This window comes from Serinus canaria, chromosome 8 (assembly GCF_022539315.1).
Source record: "Serinus canaria isolate serCan28SL12 chromosome 8, serCan2020, whole genome shotgun sequence".
NCBI lineage: Eukaryota > Metazoa > Chordata > Aves > Passeriformes > Fringillidae > Serinus > Serinus canaria.
The window spans coordinates 18,600,628-18,616,536 of record NC_066322.1 but is presented as its reverse complement, the minus strand read 5'-3'; the positions used below and the strand labels follow the sequence as shown (position 1 = coordinate 18,616,536).

General features: G+C 36.4%; 1 protein-coding gene across 50 annotated transcripts in view; it reads right to left on the bottom strand.

Annotated features, from left to right (window-relative positions):
- Positions 1-104: 104 nt before the first annotated feature.
- The window catches only part of LOC108961771 (hornerin-like), a 48,312-nt gene continuing 32,507 nt past the window's right edge, over positions 105-15,909 (bottom strand). For 28 of the 50 annotated variants that reach the window (XM_050977616.1, XM_050977644.1, XM_050977630.1 and 25 more), the window contains 24 exons: positions 15,520-15,558; positions 14,786-14,824; positions 14,499-14,537; positions 14,184-14,222; positions 13,886-13,924; positions 13,155-13,184; positions 11,723-11,764; positions 11,173-11,211; positions 10,349-10,387; positions 10,050-10,088; positions 9,653-9,691; positions 9,242-9,280; positions 8,636-8,674; positions 8,171-8,209; positions 7,784-7,819; positions 7,026-7,055; positions 6,057-6,092; positions 5,556-5,591; positions 4,475-4,513; positions 4,016-4,054; positions 2,799-2,837; positions 2,236-2,274; positions 1,948-1,977; positions 105-1,578 (listed from right to left, as the gene is read on the bottom strand). In XM_050977616.1, coding sequence (XP_050833573.1) covers positions 1,480-1,578; positions 1,948-1,977; positions 2,236-2,274; positions 2,799-2,837; positions 4,016-4,054; positions 4,475-4,513; positions 5,556-5,591; positions 6,057-6,092; positions 7,026-7,055; positions 7,784-7,819; positions 8,171-8,209; positions 8,636-8,674; positions 9,242-9,280; positions 9,653-9,691; positions 10,050-10,088; positions 10,349-10,387; positions 11,173-11,211; positions 11,723-11,764; positions 13,155-13,184; positions 13,886-13,924; positions 14,184-14,222; positions 14,499-14,537; positions 14,786-14,824; positions 15,520-15,558 — 963 coding nt within the window. In that variant the 3' untranslated portion in view covers positions 105-1,479. The remainder of the gene's footprint in view (positions 1,579-1,947; positions 1,978-2,235; positions 2,275-2,798; positions 2,838-4,015; positions 4,055-4,474; positions 4,514-5,555; positions 5,592-6,056; positions 6,093-7,025; positions 7,056-7,783; positions 7,820-8,170; positions 8,210-8,635; positions 8,675-9,241; positions 9,281-9,652; positions 9,692-10,049; positions 10,089-10,348; positions 10,388-11,172; positions 11,212-11,722; positions 11,765-13,154; positions 13,185-13,885; positions 13,925-14,183; positions 14,223-14,498; positions 14,538-14,785; positions 14,825-15,519; positions 15,559-15,909) is intronic. The other 22 variants (XM_050977627.1, XM_050977626.1, XM_050977623.1 and 19 more) reach the window with 22 other exon arrangements.

Genomic DNA, 15,909 nt, shown 5'->3' with positions numbered 1-15,909 from the left:
GCGGCGCGGGCCGCGGGCGGCTCCCGCAGCCCTCAATCCCTGCGGCCCGAACCACGATCCGCCCAAACCGTGAGCGGGGATCTCCGCAGCCACTGACACGAGTGTTTTGTATGAAACCCATCACAAATTTATTAGAGAATAGTAGGGCTGGTTCGAATTAAGGTACGGACCTCTCCAACAGAACATTACTGTTGTCCGAAGAAATAAATTGTCCACCGAATTGTGAAGATCGCATAGCTTCGTGCGTCATTTGCAGGTAGATTTACCCATGGTTGGCAAAGGGTAGTGCTGCGCATCAAACCCGGCTGAAATCCTGGCCCCGCGGAAGTTGGTAGGACAACCTCAATGGAAACCTTTCCCACCCACTGCAGTTGTAAACCGTGACAGAAAAGCGCGCTACTGACAATGGTAATTTTAATAGCAGGCACATGTTCAATAGATAGCATTCATTAGAAGTATGCTTTAGGTGAATGTGCTTTGTTAACACCAAACACAGAAGGTTGCTCTGAGAGCTCCAGAAGAGTTTGCTGCAAGGTGTGGACCTGCTGCTGAACTCAAAACCGGGCCCTGGTATTTCAGCAAGCACACTGATGTGCCTGCTTGAAGATGCACTCATGAAATTAACCTTTCAGATTCATGATGTATCTCAGGTTAAACTAAATACTTGAAAAAGGGAGCCAAGATGGTATTAGTTTTATGAATTTAATTATTTTTCTACTCCTTCCAAGGAAAAAGTCTTTCAGCGGATTTTAGTTCATCAGCCCAATCTGGGGTACATGTGCCTCATAGGCTTCTTTACAGAGCTCTAGGTATTTGCAGTTTGTTTGAATGGAGTTCATAATGTCTTTGCTCTGATCTGTTTCATTTTTCTAACAAATAAACTTTTATTAACCCCAAAAAATTCAGTCCTGTGGAATTTTTTTTAATTTTTTTTTTTTTTTGCTTTGCAATCTCCATATTGAATTCGCATTTCATTACAAAAGACTAAAACAAATACTCTGAAATACTTCAGTATCTTTTCTTCTGTCCCATGGAGAACTGCTTATCAGAAGTTTACAGTAGCCTTACTTATGCCATGATTTCCAGGCACAGTGCTCAGTTTGCATATATAACAATTTATTTCACCTTGTCCACTTTGGTTTATAACCAAATATTTCCCTAAGTATTCATTTGTCACACCAATCATTTCATGTAGGTGTTCATTGCATTCCCTATTGGAAATAAAAATATGTCCTATAGGTAGGGTACCATATGCTCTCTTAAAATGATGCCTAAAACATTGACACAACTAATGATAACTACTAATGACTAAAACCAGAGGTAAACTAATGAGAGACGTGACATACCAGCTAGACATGCAACAGAACAGCCAAGTAGCATCTGCCAATTTGACTTAATGGTATTTCTTTTTCTTACATTAAGTAATCGAAAAATACAGATTATAATCTGTGTTTAGATGTCAACTAACACTTCAGAAGTTCATATAGACCATTTGGATACAGCAGCAGAGAGAGCAAAGGCACTCAAAACACTGAATAACATCAGGAGTTGGGGAGTTGAGTGTTTCCCAGCAGAGCTCTATAAAAAACAAAAAAGAGATAAATTTTATAACCTCATTCCTAAATAGTTCTCTTTATTGCTATTATAAAAGCATAGAAATTTTAAGAGAAATCTTTTTCTATTAGCCCCATCTACTATGTAGACACTTCTAATGTCAAAAGATCATGTGCCACATTTATATCAACACATATTTTTCAGTGACAGGGTCAAAAGTATAAAGCACCTATGTGGTCCCACTTTTCTTCATTTTTGTTAAGACTATTTCCTTTATTATGTTGCACATGTGTTCTGAAACATTTATTCAGATGTAGGAAATTTGACAACTGTCAGTTTTCTGTGACATTTATAGGAAGAAACCAGTAGAAACTACAGAGGAAAAGTTCTTACCACTTGACTGCCGCCTGAGTAAGGTGATTGCTGAAAACAAACAAACAGATAAATTTATAGAGGTGTTCCCAGCCAATGGTTTGGAACACAGTTTTTTCCTGTGATCAACAAGATTCTAATAGCTTAGCCCACAGCATGGTTTTAAGTTGTTCAAGAGGAAGGTTGAACTAATCTTGACAGAGAATGTTCTCTTCAGACCAAGTCATCCCAAAATTTCTCTACCCACTACCCAGGTTCTTTGTGTACTGAGAAAAGAAGATTAAAGTGCTGTGATCAAAGTATTCTTACCGGTTTCCCAGAGTAAGTGCTTCCTGAGCCAGAGCCACCCTGTGAAATAATTATGAACCATTTAATTTTGTCATACAAGGCTGCAGTGGACAGTGTCCAAAGAGCACGCAGCAATCTTGAAAATGCCCTGGATATTAGTGGGTCTGATAGTGATTTTGGTTTTACCATTTTCACTGCACTTTCCCCCCTATTTTAATTGAAACGTCTCAAATAAGCACAGCTATGTCCTTTTTATTGCAGGAAGAGTTTCAGAGGAATGGGTCAAAGCCATGTGTCTTGTCCAAACTACAGAGTTGGAAACTGAAACAATTACCCTATATTTAAATGCATCATTCTTATTAGAATGACCCAAAGTAAAAAACTTTGCTATGGGAGGAATAAATGCTGCCTCATCCTAAGGTTCAAGCTTGAGCAAAATATTCCAATTTTCATTGGTAATTTTTCTCATACATTTGCTATTGTAACATAATGTAAAATTTTACCCTCATTGTTGTTACCTATCTTAAAACCCAATACCCCATTTCTAATTTGGTTGCAGAATACTGAAAGAAGAATATCCTTACTGGCTTTCCTTGATGACTGCCTCCTGAGGAATAAGAACCCTGAAAAAAGATACCTGGTTTTGACTCTAAGTCTATTTGTGCTTAAATAGTCTTGCTATCGCTAATTAAAGACCAGAGAAGAATGAACACTGTTTTGTATCCAGTCATCCAAAAATCCCAGGCAAAACCTTATCTGAAATACATATATTTAACATTTTCTGTTATGTGTGTTCTTTCAAATGTTGTATTAGACAATTTAATTCAAAATTCTCAAGAAAAAAAACCTGATTTATAGTTGTGTTTAATGTATGGAATAGAAAAAATATTAAGGTCCAAATAAACCATAATTCTCCTGGTATCAGTCTATGGTTACATTTGGGGAAAAGAAAAGACAGCACCAACAAAAAAAGGCAACTTATAAGAGGCCTTTACTCTATAGCCCCTACCTAAAGGAAACTCTTATAAGAAAGGTAGTTGAAAATAAAAGTAGGTGCAGAAAACTAGATATTCTGAAAGCGTCTTATTCAGTTTTCTGGTGAAGTAGCTCTTCTTATTTGAATGGCATTGCCAACAGGAAATGTTACAATCATTGAGTCTTAAAGAAATGCCATCAAATGCGTGCAGAAAATATCTCACCTTTAGAATACATGTATTAGAAAATGTAACATTTATGATCACTTTTTAATAACAAGTACGTCCTTTCTATAAGAGATAAGATAAAACATTTGTATCAACTGCCATTGAATGGCAAGAGTGAGGTCCAAATTACACAGTAAAAAGAGTAGTCTGAAATGGTAGAATTTGAAAATATGCATAGTTAAAGGCAACTATTATTTCCTTTGAAAAGAGAAAGTGTTTTCTTCAAAGCACGACAGAAATGCTTAAGACAAATGCATACAAAATCAATGAAAAATTGAGCTCTGAGCAAAAGTGTATTATTATTATGAATTTAAACAGAAATAGCTGTTCAGAAGTTCCTTACACACAAACACAAAAATCCAGTGGTCTCATTCTGTGATTACTAGTTTAGCTACACAGTAAAGTGCTGTCTCAAAACTGTGTGAAAATAAATATCCTGTTTGCATTTGTTGAGAGTATCCCAGATAAGTAAATCATGTGCCACTCTTTGCATATTAAAGTAATTCTCTAACTGTCTAGTCCATAACTAACTTGTTACAAATTTTTTTCAGTAGGTGTATAAGTCAAGAAAAAGGTAAATTTGAATGTTTTGTACTTACTGGTTTACCATGTTGTTTGCCTCCAGAAGGATATGAGCCCTGTAACAAGTCAATCAAACTTGTATTAATTGAATGTAAAATATTCTATCACTGTCTTGAGAAAATTTCTGCAGTACTTAGGACAAGTTTATTTGGGTGTTCTTTGAACAAAAAAAGGTAAATGGGATGCTTAAGATATACCCTCTGTGCTACACACCACAAGAATCAAGAAAGCAGTGTTATAAAATACAGCCGGGCAACTATAGTATCTTCAAAGGAATATTTTACTCAGAGCAGTAACTCATTGTAACCAAATTTTTTATTCACCTTACTGAAACAACTTTGATCCGTATTACCTCTACTGTTTAAACTTCATAAAATGACCAAATTAATGTATCAGTCAGCATCAAGTAACTGACCTGATCTAGAAAGTGTGTTAGGAAAGAGTTTGAAGTAATGGGATGGAAAGAGAATACTCACCTGCCCACCATATTGGCTGCCTCCTGAGGGATAAGATCCCTATTGAAAAAAAAAAGTGAAGAAAATTAACAGTGGTTACTTTTTGCTACTCTGTGCAAAATGAAACATCACAGGACTTCTTACAGGAGATCTCAGTCATAATCTGGAAAGTATATTCATCTAAAAAGATGCAGTAAAAGACTTCTGATCTAATGCCTTGAAGTTCTTAAACAGCTGAAAGTAATAAATTGGGCAAACAGTCACAAAACACCAGCTGAGGCTCTTCTGTTCCATAAATAAATGGATCAAAAATGTCTTACATATGGCTCTATTGAAGACAAAAAAAAAATAGACTTTATTTGTGATTTTCTACTATGTCAGGCATGTTTAGAGAGCACCATGTGTATTATTGTAGAAACATTGTTAATATTACCAAATAGGTAGTTTGGGGAAAAAAAATGATTTGCAATCTTAAGAATGCTCTCCATTCTACGAGAGATTATCCTTTTAATAAAGTGATACTGAACACCAATGCTTGCCAGTGGAGTAAAAAGCAATTAATTTTTTTTACTGTGGTAGAGTGAGACATTGCAAACACAGTAATACTAATGAAATGTAAGCTCCATCTTTTGAGTTAGTCATGCATTTTATCTGTCAGCTATTTGCACTAGTAACATTTCTGAATCAGTGGCAAACAGTCTGCATAAGGTACATGCTTAATGGGAAGTCTTGAGGTGATCTGAAGTGGAAAGCAGTGTTATTGTGTGCAACACACCTTAGTTTATATTTTAAAAGCAGTATCTATTGGTTTATTCTGTACCAAATTTTCCAAGTATTTAGTGTAAATATTAAAATAATCACTTGAGATAAGAGGCATTCTGAGGTAAAAGAACTAAAATTATGATCTGTGGAATTTCTTTGTGTGGAAATTGATTCATGCTACTCCATTTTGAGCAGACTCCAGCTGCTGACAGTCCCTGTTTCCAAATATTTATTAAGAGTAAAATGACCCTAAAAACTGGCAATATATGTACTGCATATTTTTTCAGCTGATAAATTGCAAATAGAAGTAAGATCTTGAAAACAAAGAAAATTTGCTTGCCTGTCCACCGTACTGATTACTTCCAGGATATGAACCCTATAAAAAGAATGCAATTTTTTTATAAACATTTTTTTAATAGCAACATATTTATAAATGCAAAAAAAAATCCTGGACCTAATATAATATAAACAATACTCATGACACTGATTAACTGGAAGAACTTCACACAGTTACTAAAGCAATGGTAAATGACTAATTATGCACACATCATATTGCTAGTTTTTGCAGTGAGAGGAACCCTGTGAATGATTCTTCAGTAATTTTTTAAGGTAAGAAAACTTCTATAATTACAAAGTAAAACCTTGGCTCTTGTATATAGAAGGATATAACTGAAATGTCAGGTGTGATTGAATAAAACCCTCATGCACTATCTGGAATTATTGTACCTGTCTCTGTGACTAAACTGAGCTCAATATTTAATGGCTGTTGGCCATATGGTAGCTGAGCCATGTTTATTTGTGAGGAACTAATCTGTGTAAATGTTAGAGACAAACTGCCTACCTGTCCACCATGGTAGTTGGTTCCTGCGAAAGAGCCCTGCATTCAACAGAAACAGCAATGTTTACTCTGTGTAAACTTCAGTGTCACACAGAGGAAATCCAAGAGAACAAACTGACCTATTGCAGTGATCAAATCATTTACACTGCTTACTATTATTCTGATTCATCTTAATTTATCTGTCAAGGAATATAAGTGTATATATATAATGTGTATATAAGTGAGTATTGTTATTATTACATAATTTCTATTTATATAAACTCTAATTTATATGTTATTTTCAACACTTTTGATTCTCAAAATTGGCATATTTACCATGGGTTATATACTTGGGCATGTCATTTTGCTTCATAACACAGACCAATAAAGAGAAGTAGTAATCCAAGCAATTTTTGACTGCACTGAACAAAACCAGGTAACTGAGCCCTCCTTCAGAAATAAATTAACTTGATCTCAGCAAAACAAGGTGTGTGTGAGGGGGGATTTGTATATTTGGGAGTTTTCGGCTTTTTTTCAGGAATTTACAAAGAAATAGGAAATATACTAATTAGACAGAAAACTGGAAATAGCTTTAACTTTTCCAAATGTGTTCCTCTGTCCCATTCTGAAAGCATTTGAAGCCAAGATTTTAATCTAAGTTTCACCAGTTCAATCATATTGTTAATAACTATCATAGGAGCAAAGTCCAAGACCCAACAAGTACACTATGATATATTTGTGAAACAGATTCTTGGAAGAGTCCTAGGCCTCCCTTGCAAACTGAGTAGCTAGTTTTGAATACAATACTATGGTTGCAAGTCACTTATTATTTTTGCCTTTAGCAGGTTCAAAATTACTCATTTTAGCATAAAGTGGAAAAAGATTTCATCATACATAGAACTTCACAGACAGAATTATTTCAAAAAGTGTAATTCCTTGGGAATTTTCCACTATGTATACATACTATGAAAAATATATAAAGACAATACTTACTGAACCTCCACCGGGGCACACACACCCACCCTGTACAAAACACAACCAAACTTACTTTCCTGGGTCTGTGATTGGAATAGGCCTCTGAATTAGTAAATCAGACTCATATTCTGCTATGCTAAGAAAATGGATTATAAAACACTGCTCATCAATTTATCAAGCTCAATTTAAAAAGGCAGATTTTTAATCTCTCCTCTGCCCTTTTAGGCTAGCTGTGCACTTACTGATGAAATTTTTAAATAGAATCTTCTAACTTCTCATTTAAAATTTACAGTAAAAACCTACTCACAAAAGGATAAGTAAAAAAATCTGAATAGTAGTACTGCTTATGTTTTATTTTCCCTTGAGAACACCAGAGCAACTAGAATTTCCCCAAGGAAGTGATCACAGCACCAAGCCTGTCAGAATTCAAGAAGCATTTGGACAGTGCTCTCAGGGACATGGTGTCATTCTTGGGGTGTCCTGCACAGGGCCAGGACTGGATGATCCTAATGGATCCTTCCAACTCAGCATACTCTATTATTTTATGGATACATGCAGTGCTCTTTGGATGGCTTCCAGTGGAGGCCTATTAGGTAACTTCTACCCTGATAAAACTTAGAGGTGGCCAGGAGTTCACTATTCAGTGTCTCACTTTCCACATTCAGTCTGGATGAAATGTGTGACTGGAAACAGTTTTTGTGAAGGAAAGTTACACAAAGCAATTTGTGAGTTTATGGCACTAGCAGAACCGAAGAGTGCAGAGAAAGAAAACATACCTGTCCACCAGACTGCCTGACCCCTGAAGAAAAGCCCTGGAAAAAATGAGTAACTTTATTACTTCTGTGTTACTGAGTAACATTCTTACTTGTTCTCTGTGGTTCCCAGAATTTCAAATTGCTTCCATTTAAATATAACACAAAAAATTATCTTCTTAAACTGTGATGTGTTGAAGAAACATTTTGCTGCAGTGTCACAGGCCCCTGTATCATTTGCTCTTACCATGATCTGATATTCCAGGCAGACTCATACTTAGCAATCCTGCTTCAGTCTGGCTTAAAGCTATTCTATCTCAGAATGTTCCTTTTTTGAAAAAAAAATACCAGTCTGTTTTGCTGATGAGCTGTGTACCCAAACTGCAAGTACCATGAAAGCAGAGGTTTTACCTGTCCAATATACTGGCTGCTTCCCGAAGAAGCTATACCCTAAAGAAATGAAAAAGCATTTGTATTTGTGGCACATTCTTTAGCTCAGGACCTGTCACAGAAAACCACATTTTTGTCTTCCTTAGATTTAAGTGCCACAGAGACATGAACATTTACTTTATAACCGTACTGAAATCCACTGAAAGCCTTTAGAGTAGCTGCTGTTTAAACAGAACAATGAAGTCTGAATCAAAGTCAGCTTCAGGCAGGTGTGAGTAGAGCTGCTGCCCTGGACTGTGCGCTCACAGTAGCCTTCCATACTTTGCTTATGTGGCCTGACACAGCAGAGTCAGTTATTCCTCTATTCTGCCTAAACCCTGTTTTAAGACACTCCTTTAAAAAATATTCAGATTTTCACACACACACACAAAAAGACAAAAATGCAATCAATGGAGAAAACAACCCATAAACAGAAAAATTTCTCACCTGTCCTCCATAAGGTCTGCCACCTGAGAAAGATGGACCCTGTAGCAAAGGTGCCAATTATTTCTCAAATCAAGAAGCTTCTATAAGAGCTTTTTAAAGAAACACTATTTTTCCCCTCTGTTGCACAATGAAAAATGTCAGGAAGATAAACACTCAGCCTATTGCTTTAGATGTCGCTCCATATTAGAGGCTATACCTCCAAGCAGAACTAGGTACTCTATCTGTCATTTTTCATTTCGCAGGGGCATGAGGAGTCTTAGTAACTCCTCACCTTCTCCCCTCTTCCTATTTTAAACCATACTGCTTTTCAGTTATCAACTCTGATCCTGCATTTTTCTGAAGGAAATGAGGTAGAGGAGGGATGAATCTGCTTCCTTATTGTTAGAGCTAAGAAACCTTGAAAGCAACAGGGCAGGTTGGAGGGTAGAACAGGGCCAGAACTGCATTTAATACAAGAGGCAGCAGATCTCCATAGTTTTTGTATCGCTTCAGATCATATATCTTTAGATACCTATCTGTTATCAGATAAACAGAGTTTTCACAAAATATTTTTTCAGTTAATTTAAAAGTACCAAGTTTTGGTGTAGAACAGGAAGAGATTCTCACCTGTCCTCCATAGTGGCTGCCTCCTGAAGAAGGTGAACCCTGAACAAAAAAAGAATTGAATAATTTCTATATCCATGTCATTGTACTCCTTTCAACCATGCTCCATATGAAGGAGTACCCAGTTGCCTTCCCTCCAGAACTGTGAGTGGACTGAACCAGACTGTGCCAAAATGGCTGAGGCTCATCTGCATTTACCATGATGCATCAGAAATTTCATCTTAAAAACTCTTACGTGGCTTGGTATCCCATACATTTATAACCATTATACACTTAGCACAAATTAGATAAAAAATGGACAGAACCACCACCCCCCACCCACCAAACCCCAATCTCCTTATAATGTTCTTTTACCCAGAGAACTGCCAAATCTCTTTGATAAAGTAGTAAATGCTACAAGGCAAGAATATTCACCTGTCCACCATATTGGCTGCCTCCTGAGTAAGTTGAACCCTAAAAATAAACAAAAAAAAGAAAACTGAAACCTTTTTACACCTGTTTCATAAACTCATAGAATCATTTAATGAGGCTTTAAAAATTCTGGTTAGCTTCACAAAGTACTGATTTATTTCAGAGAGACGTGATATCTAGTCCTGCAAATTTCAAGAGTCAGTTGAGTCAACCAGGTATTTCATATTCTATTTTTTCTTAGTCTTAGATAATGATCTTCATCTGAATTTGTTTTGTTTAATTACAATAGCATCAGAACACTACAGAGAAAGATTTACTGAAAAGATTAAATTAAAGCTAAGATCGAGTCAGTCAGGTGGACACTAAATAAACTACAAAAATCGGGACTATTAATGCTTACTTGTCCACCATACTGGCTCCCTCCATAAGAAGATGACCCCTGGAAAAGAATTGATAATTAGTTATTTCTGAATATCTAATTCATGGAAAGAAGTGGCAAAGATGCCTATATTTTGTTATTTAAATGTTTGTGTGTAATTATCCCAAATAAACTCCAGATTTTTGTTTTCCTTGAATTCACAATATTAATACAGAGCATAGACTACTGTCAATTTTCTTGAGATAATAAATTGAGGTCCTTAATATGAGTAAAATATTTATTAAAAAACATAATATAAAATATTAAAAGTAAGAACTTACATGTCCTCCATACTGGCTAGCTCCAGAGGAATATGAATCCTGTAAAGAATACCAGAGTAGTCAATTACCTGCAGTAGAATTTCCTTAAACAAAAACCAGGACTCTACCAGGACAGCAGGAGCAAAAGAGCAAGGTAAGAGGGAAGACAGGTGAGCAGGACCTTCAGAATGCTTTAATGATTAGGATTTAAGTTGAGCAAGTAAATTTGGGAAACTACCTTAGATCCTTAGGGTGGGAGGCAAAGACATAGTGCTTTGCTTGTGTGACATGTTGAGAAGGTTAAAGTGACATTCTTTTCCTGTTCTTTCCCTGCTTACTTCTGGAGAATGACTTCTTTTTACTTGGAAAACTGAATACTGGGCCAGAGCTAGCAGTAAAATATTGGCTACCTAACAGGACTTTGAAAACCAAACTAAGAAAATTTACCGAAACCTCATACAACAAAAGGTCTCTTTAAAGAGGGGAGATTGGATTTTTTTTTTCTTCGTAATGGAATTAGGTCAAATAGGAATACAGAATAATGCAGTTTGATTCATTATTTCCCCACATGTGTCTTCGGGTTTTTTTTTTTGGGTTTTTTTTTGGTTTTTTTTTTGGTTTTTTTTTTTTTTGAGCTTCATTTTGCAAGTTTCACAAAGCCAGGGCACTATTTGCTAAAACATACATTGGTATAATTTTTAGGACATATCTAACTCATTGATGAATTTCACTTGCTGGGCTTTTGTTCTTTCTAGCCAGTTCCTATATAAAAATTGAATTTCACTGGATGAATTAATCATTTCCAGAAGTGGCACACCGCCTCTCTTTTTGGAATGAATGCTTACCTGGCTGTTGTACCGGCTGCCTCCAGAAGAAGATGAGTCCTGGGGAAAAATGCAAACACAAAACCACCAATTATTTTGCTCTAGAAGAAGTCTTTTGTAGCAAAACTTCTTGAAAGATAGTAGTACATAAATACTAATACTAAACTTTCTTGCAGCAAATTATCTAAGAGCAATAAAATCCCATAAATCTATGTCCTTGGGGGATATTTTTATATAATTCCAAGGAAGCCAATGGAATTGACTCCCAAAGTAAATATTTGCACTGTTATCTACCTGTTTTTGTAACAGCATTTTTCATTGTAAGACTTCTCTTTGAATGAAAACTCTTTCAAATGGAAAGGGAAACTGGGAGTGCTGCATAAATGTTCTGTGTGCATTTTTTAGTTACAATTAAAAAGAATGTCCTGTGTGTATTTTTAATTGTAACCAAAGTAGGTTATTTTCACAAGTGTATGACTTCTATTGTGCACTGACTCTTTTTATCCTCTCTAGCCATTATTTTGATAAAGCAAACAGAAGACACACTTAAAAGCTGATGAACATTTCTTACATTTGCAGAGGAATCACTTCTGACTAAAGTAGGGGATCCACCCTATAAAGGAAAAAAAAAATTGGCCTTTGTCTTAGGTCATAAACTATAAATGAAACAACACCTTAGAATGTGTGTTCCGTGACATTTCAAAGGAAGAATATCACAGCCTGAAATTAGTTACACTTGTACTTCACTTGCTTTTATCAATTTGCCAATAGAGAAAATAGTCCTATTTTGGCCCAGAAGACCATAAATCATGAAGTATCATATTGTATCTACCTGTAATTCATTGCCTAGGAAATAAGAGTATTTCCAAGGTGCAGGAATGTCCTTTACATGCTACGTGTTGATTGTCCACATATGATTTGCTTTGAAAACAGGGATTACCCTATTTCATAGTCTTTAGATAATTTTATATGGACTTATAAGCACAAGTGAGATGTCGCTCCATTTTTAGTTTTGTTTATGTATTAAATTTTGTAAACATTGATTTTTGATACAAATTTTTATGATTGGCAATTTCATAGATTGGATATTATTTTAGGTTTCTTTCATGATAGGTCTTTTTTTCAATAATTCTGCTATTTAATGCAATCTTTTTTGGGCTTTTTGAGAAGAGAGACACAACTCTGTAAATACTGCATGGCAACTGACATTACTACTCAGAAATGCTGGCTTTGGAGCTTCCTGGCTTTTATCAGAAATAATGTGGCCAGCAAGCAGCACTAGGGAAGGGATTGTCCCCCTACACTGATTGGGCACTGATGAAGCTGCTATCTTAAATCCTTGTTCATTTTTGGGCCCTTCAGTAAAAGAAGAACCTTGAGGTGTGGGATTGTGTCCAAAAATGGCAAAGGGGCTGGGGAAGGGTCTGGAGCACAAGCTTTGTGAGAAGCAGCTGAAGGTGCTGGGGTTGTTTAGCCTGGACAAAAGGAGGCTCAGGTGGGTCCTTATTGCCCTCTACTACTTCCTGTAAGGAGGTTGTAGCCAGGTGGGGGTTGGTCCCTTCATTCAAGTTACAAGAAATAGAACAAGAGGAAATGGTCTCAAGCTGCTCCAGGGGAGGCTCACATTGGATTTTAGGAAATAATTTCTTCACTGAAAGGATTATCAAGCACTGGAGATGTTGCTGGGGAACGGGCTGAGTCACTACCCCCAGAAGTATTGAAAAGACATGTACATGGGGCACCTAGAGACATGGCTAAGTGGTTACCTTGGCAGTGCTGGGTTAATGGTTGGACCTGAGGCATTCTCCAACCTAAATGATTCAATGATTCTGTAACACTGAATCTTGGCATAATAAGAAACACCTCCCACCGTATCAGAACCATCTAAGTCACCAAAGGAACAATGAATGTAAAATTAAGAGTACACTCAAATAGGATCTCACATAATTTTCCAGTTAAATAGTTCAGTAAAAGAAAATGTATAATGAACAAGGAGCACTTACAGAATTTGTCTCAGAACAATCACATCCACCCTGTAAAGAAAGCAGAAAATGCTTAAGATGTCAAGAGCACAGGACTGAAATGGGTCCTAGTTAAAACTCAAATTACTTCTACCATCCCAGGCACACAAACCATAAAGCTACATTTTAACTGCCCAGCTTCTAGCACTGAGTCGGTTTCATCCTATGGAACTGTTCCTGCACTTATTGCTCAGATGGGAGAATAAAATGCTCACTTTTTTATCTTCAAATTTTCTTACCTACAATTTTTACCTTAAAAATAATACTCAGCAAAAGGATGAATACAGAATTCTGAGTAGTACCACAGAAAGCATTTTTTTTTCCCTAAAATGCCAGAGCACCTGGAGTACATGCAGTACTGTTTCATGTTACAGATTATACAGGAGACAGGTGATTTTTACTCTGATAAAATTCACTGAGAGATAGCCAGGAGTTCACCATTCAGTGGCTCACTTTACACTTTCAATATGCATGAACTTTGTTGAGTACCAAAGCAGGTACAAAAGCTGAGATACACATGCCAGACAGTTACTACTGGCTACTCTGGCTTGCAGGATGTCCAATTGACAAATGGCAAAAGAAAACTATGCGTTGCTGAGGCTTTGGGCAAAAAGGACAGCGGTGAAGAAAAACAGTTCTTGTAAAGGAAAGATGAGAGAAATAAAGTGTCTGACACTAGCCCAGCTCAAGACTGTGGAGAAAGAAGTTCATACCTGTCCACCAGACTGGCTGCCTCCTGAGGAAGGTGAACCCTGTAAATGTTACATTCTTGTTTTAAGATTTTTCTGTGACACATGCATTTAAACAAAAAGTATTGTCTTTTACTCTTTTAACTGAAAAGATCGATTTGGTTGAGAACACAATTTTATCTATAGAAAGACCATCAAGGATAAAATAAACTACAGAGCAGTCTGGAAACTTAGGTGTTGCCAATCTGGTAATATTTTTTTGAAATATGTAGATTGGGGAAAAAAGCCCTCACAATAACAATGAAGAAGAAAAATTTCCCACCTGCCCACCATACTGGCTGCTTCCAGATGAGGATGAGTCCTGAAAAAAATTAAAATCACTTACTTTATATTTAAAAGATATAAATTAATGCCAAATATTTATTACTTTTATTTTTCCTGTTGTTAAAACATCAGTTAATACATTAATTATATTTTGATTATTCTGCTTGCATTTGGAATTTTACATAGAGCTATGTAAGGAAGAATGAACCAGTCTTTTTCGTTCACAGATTTAAAATTGCTGTAATACAATATGAGGCCTGAAACTTTTGTATGAGTGATATTCAGGTCAAAAATACAAAGATTAAGTGTTTACCTGTCCACTGGAGTAGCTACCACTTTGAGAAGATGACCCCTGCAAAAAGAAGACCCAATTTATTTTTGTTTGAAATGGCTTCTGGAGAACAAGACTATTGTACACACACAATTTTAAATTTTTTTATTCAAACAGTTTGCAATTTGATTTCTCAAGACATGATGCCAGATGTCATGAGCAAGTCTAGGAAATTAATGGTTTGGTGTTATTTACTCATTGGGATAATTTTTAAATAGTACAGCCATTTTGAAAGAGAACTGCAAATAATAAATAAAATAGATGCTTACATGTCCACCTGACTGGCTGCCTCCTGGGGAATAAAAATCCTGGAAAAATGTATTTAAAATGAAATTACATGGAAAAACCAAACCCCAAAAACTGGAAAGATCAGAGTGGAAGAAAAACACTCCTCCTTGCTTCTCCACGCGCCTTAATTTTCTGTCATGGATTGTTCAAGAAAAACAAAAATAATCTACTGTCTTTATATAGAAAACAGCACATGCCCTTCATGACTATTGATAATTGCTCTTTTGGTGGAAGATGTTCTCTAGGATACAACAGTTGAAAGAGTTAAATCTTCAATAAAATAACTTCTCAGTCTGTGTCATTAGAATAAATACAATATGTGCCATGTAAAAATGATAGGAAAATGGAAGCCTTCATAAGTAAGTCATACAGCACAACAAGCAAAGGGTTGCATTTAGAATAAGTGCTGGGAAAATCATGGTATTGAAGCTCTTTGCAGTCAATCAATTATTTAAAAAGTGCAAGGACCTGAACAAGAAGATTGTGCTATCACATTTGTAACGTGAGTTTGAGATTCAAGAGCACACCTCAGCATCAGCTGTGATTTCTAGCAGTACTTAAACTCTTTAACCATATCCTCATTCCTGCTGTGCTTGAGGGTTTTCTGTCCCACACTGGAGATGCCTCAGGCTTTCCACAGGAGATGTAATTTAGGTGCTGCAGTTGCCAAGCCCTGGGCTGGCACCTGGCACTACATAAAGGAGGGATTGCTTACCCGTTCACTCTGGCGGCTACCAGACGGCGAGGAGGAATCCTAAAAAAGATCAGAATCTAGTTATTACCATGGCAAATATTACTATTTCTTTCTAAGCAAGGGTGGGAAGCAAAGGGAGGTACTGCTTGTGGGAAGGTTGAAGATGTAGGCTGTAGAATAAGCAGTCTGCAAATTCTTTCTCTGCTCATTTCTGCAGAAAGCTGAATCCTGATATAGTGAAGTAAAGGAATGAGGTCACATCTCAATCCATTTTATTTCCTCCAAAATGTTTCAGAGAAAAACATCAGCATTTGCAAAGATGTCTTGATTTTTCAAAGACCAAGATGTGGTACACATCTCTTGTTACACTTTTGTTTCTTTCAGAGGGCTTCTTGGACCCCCTGTATTATC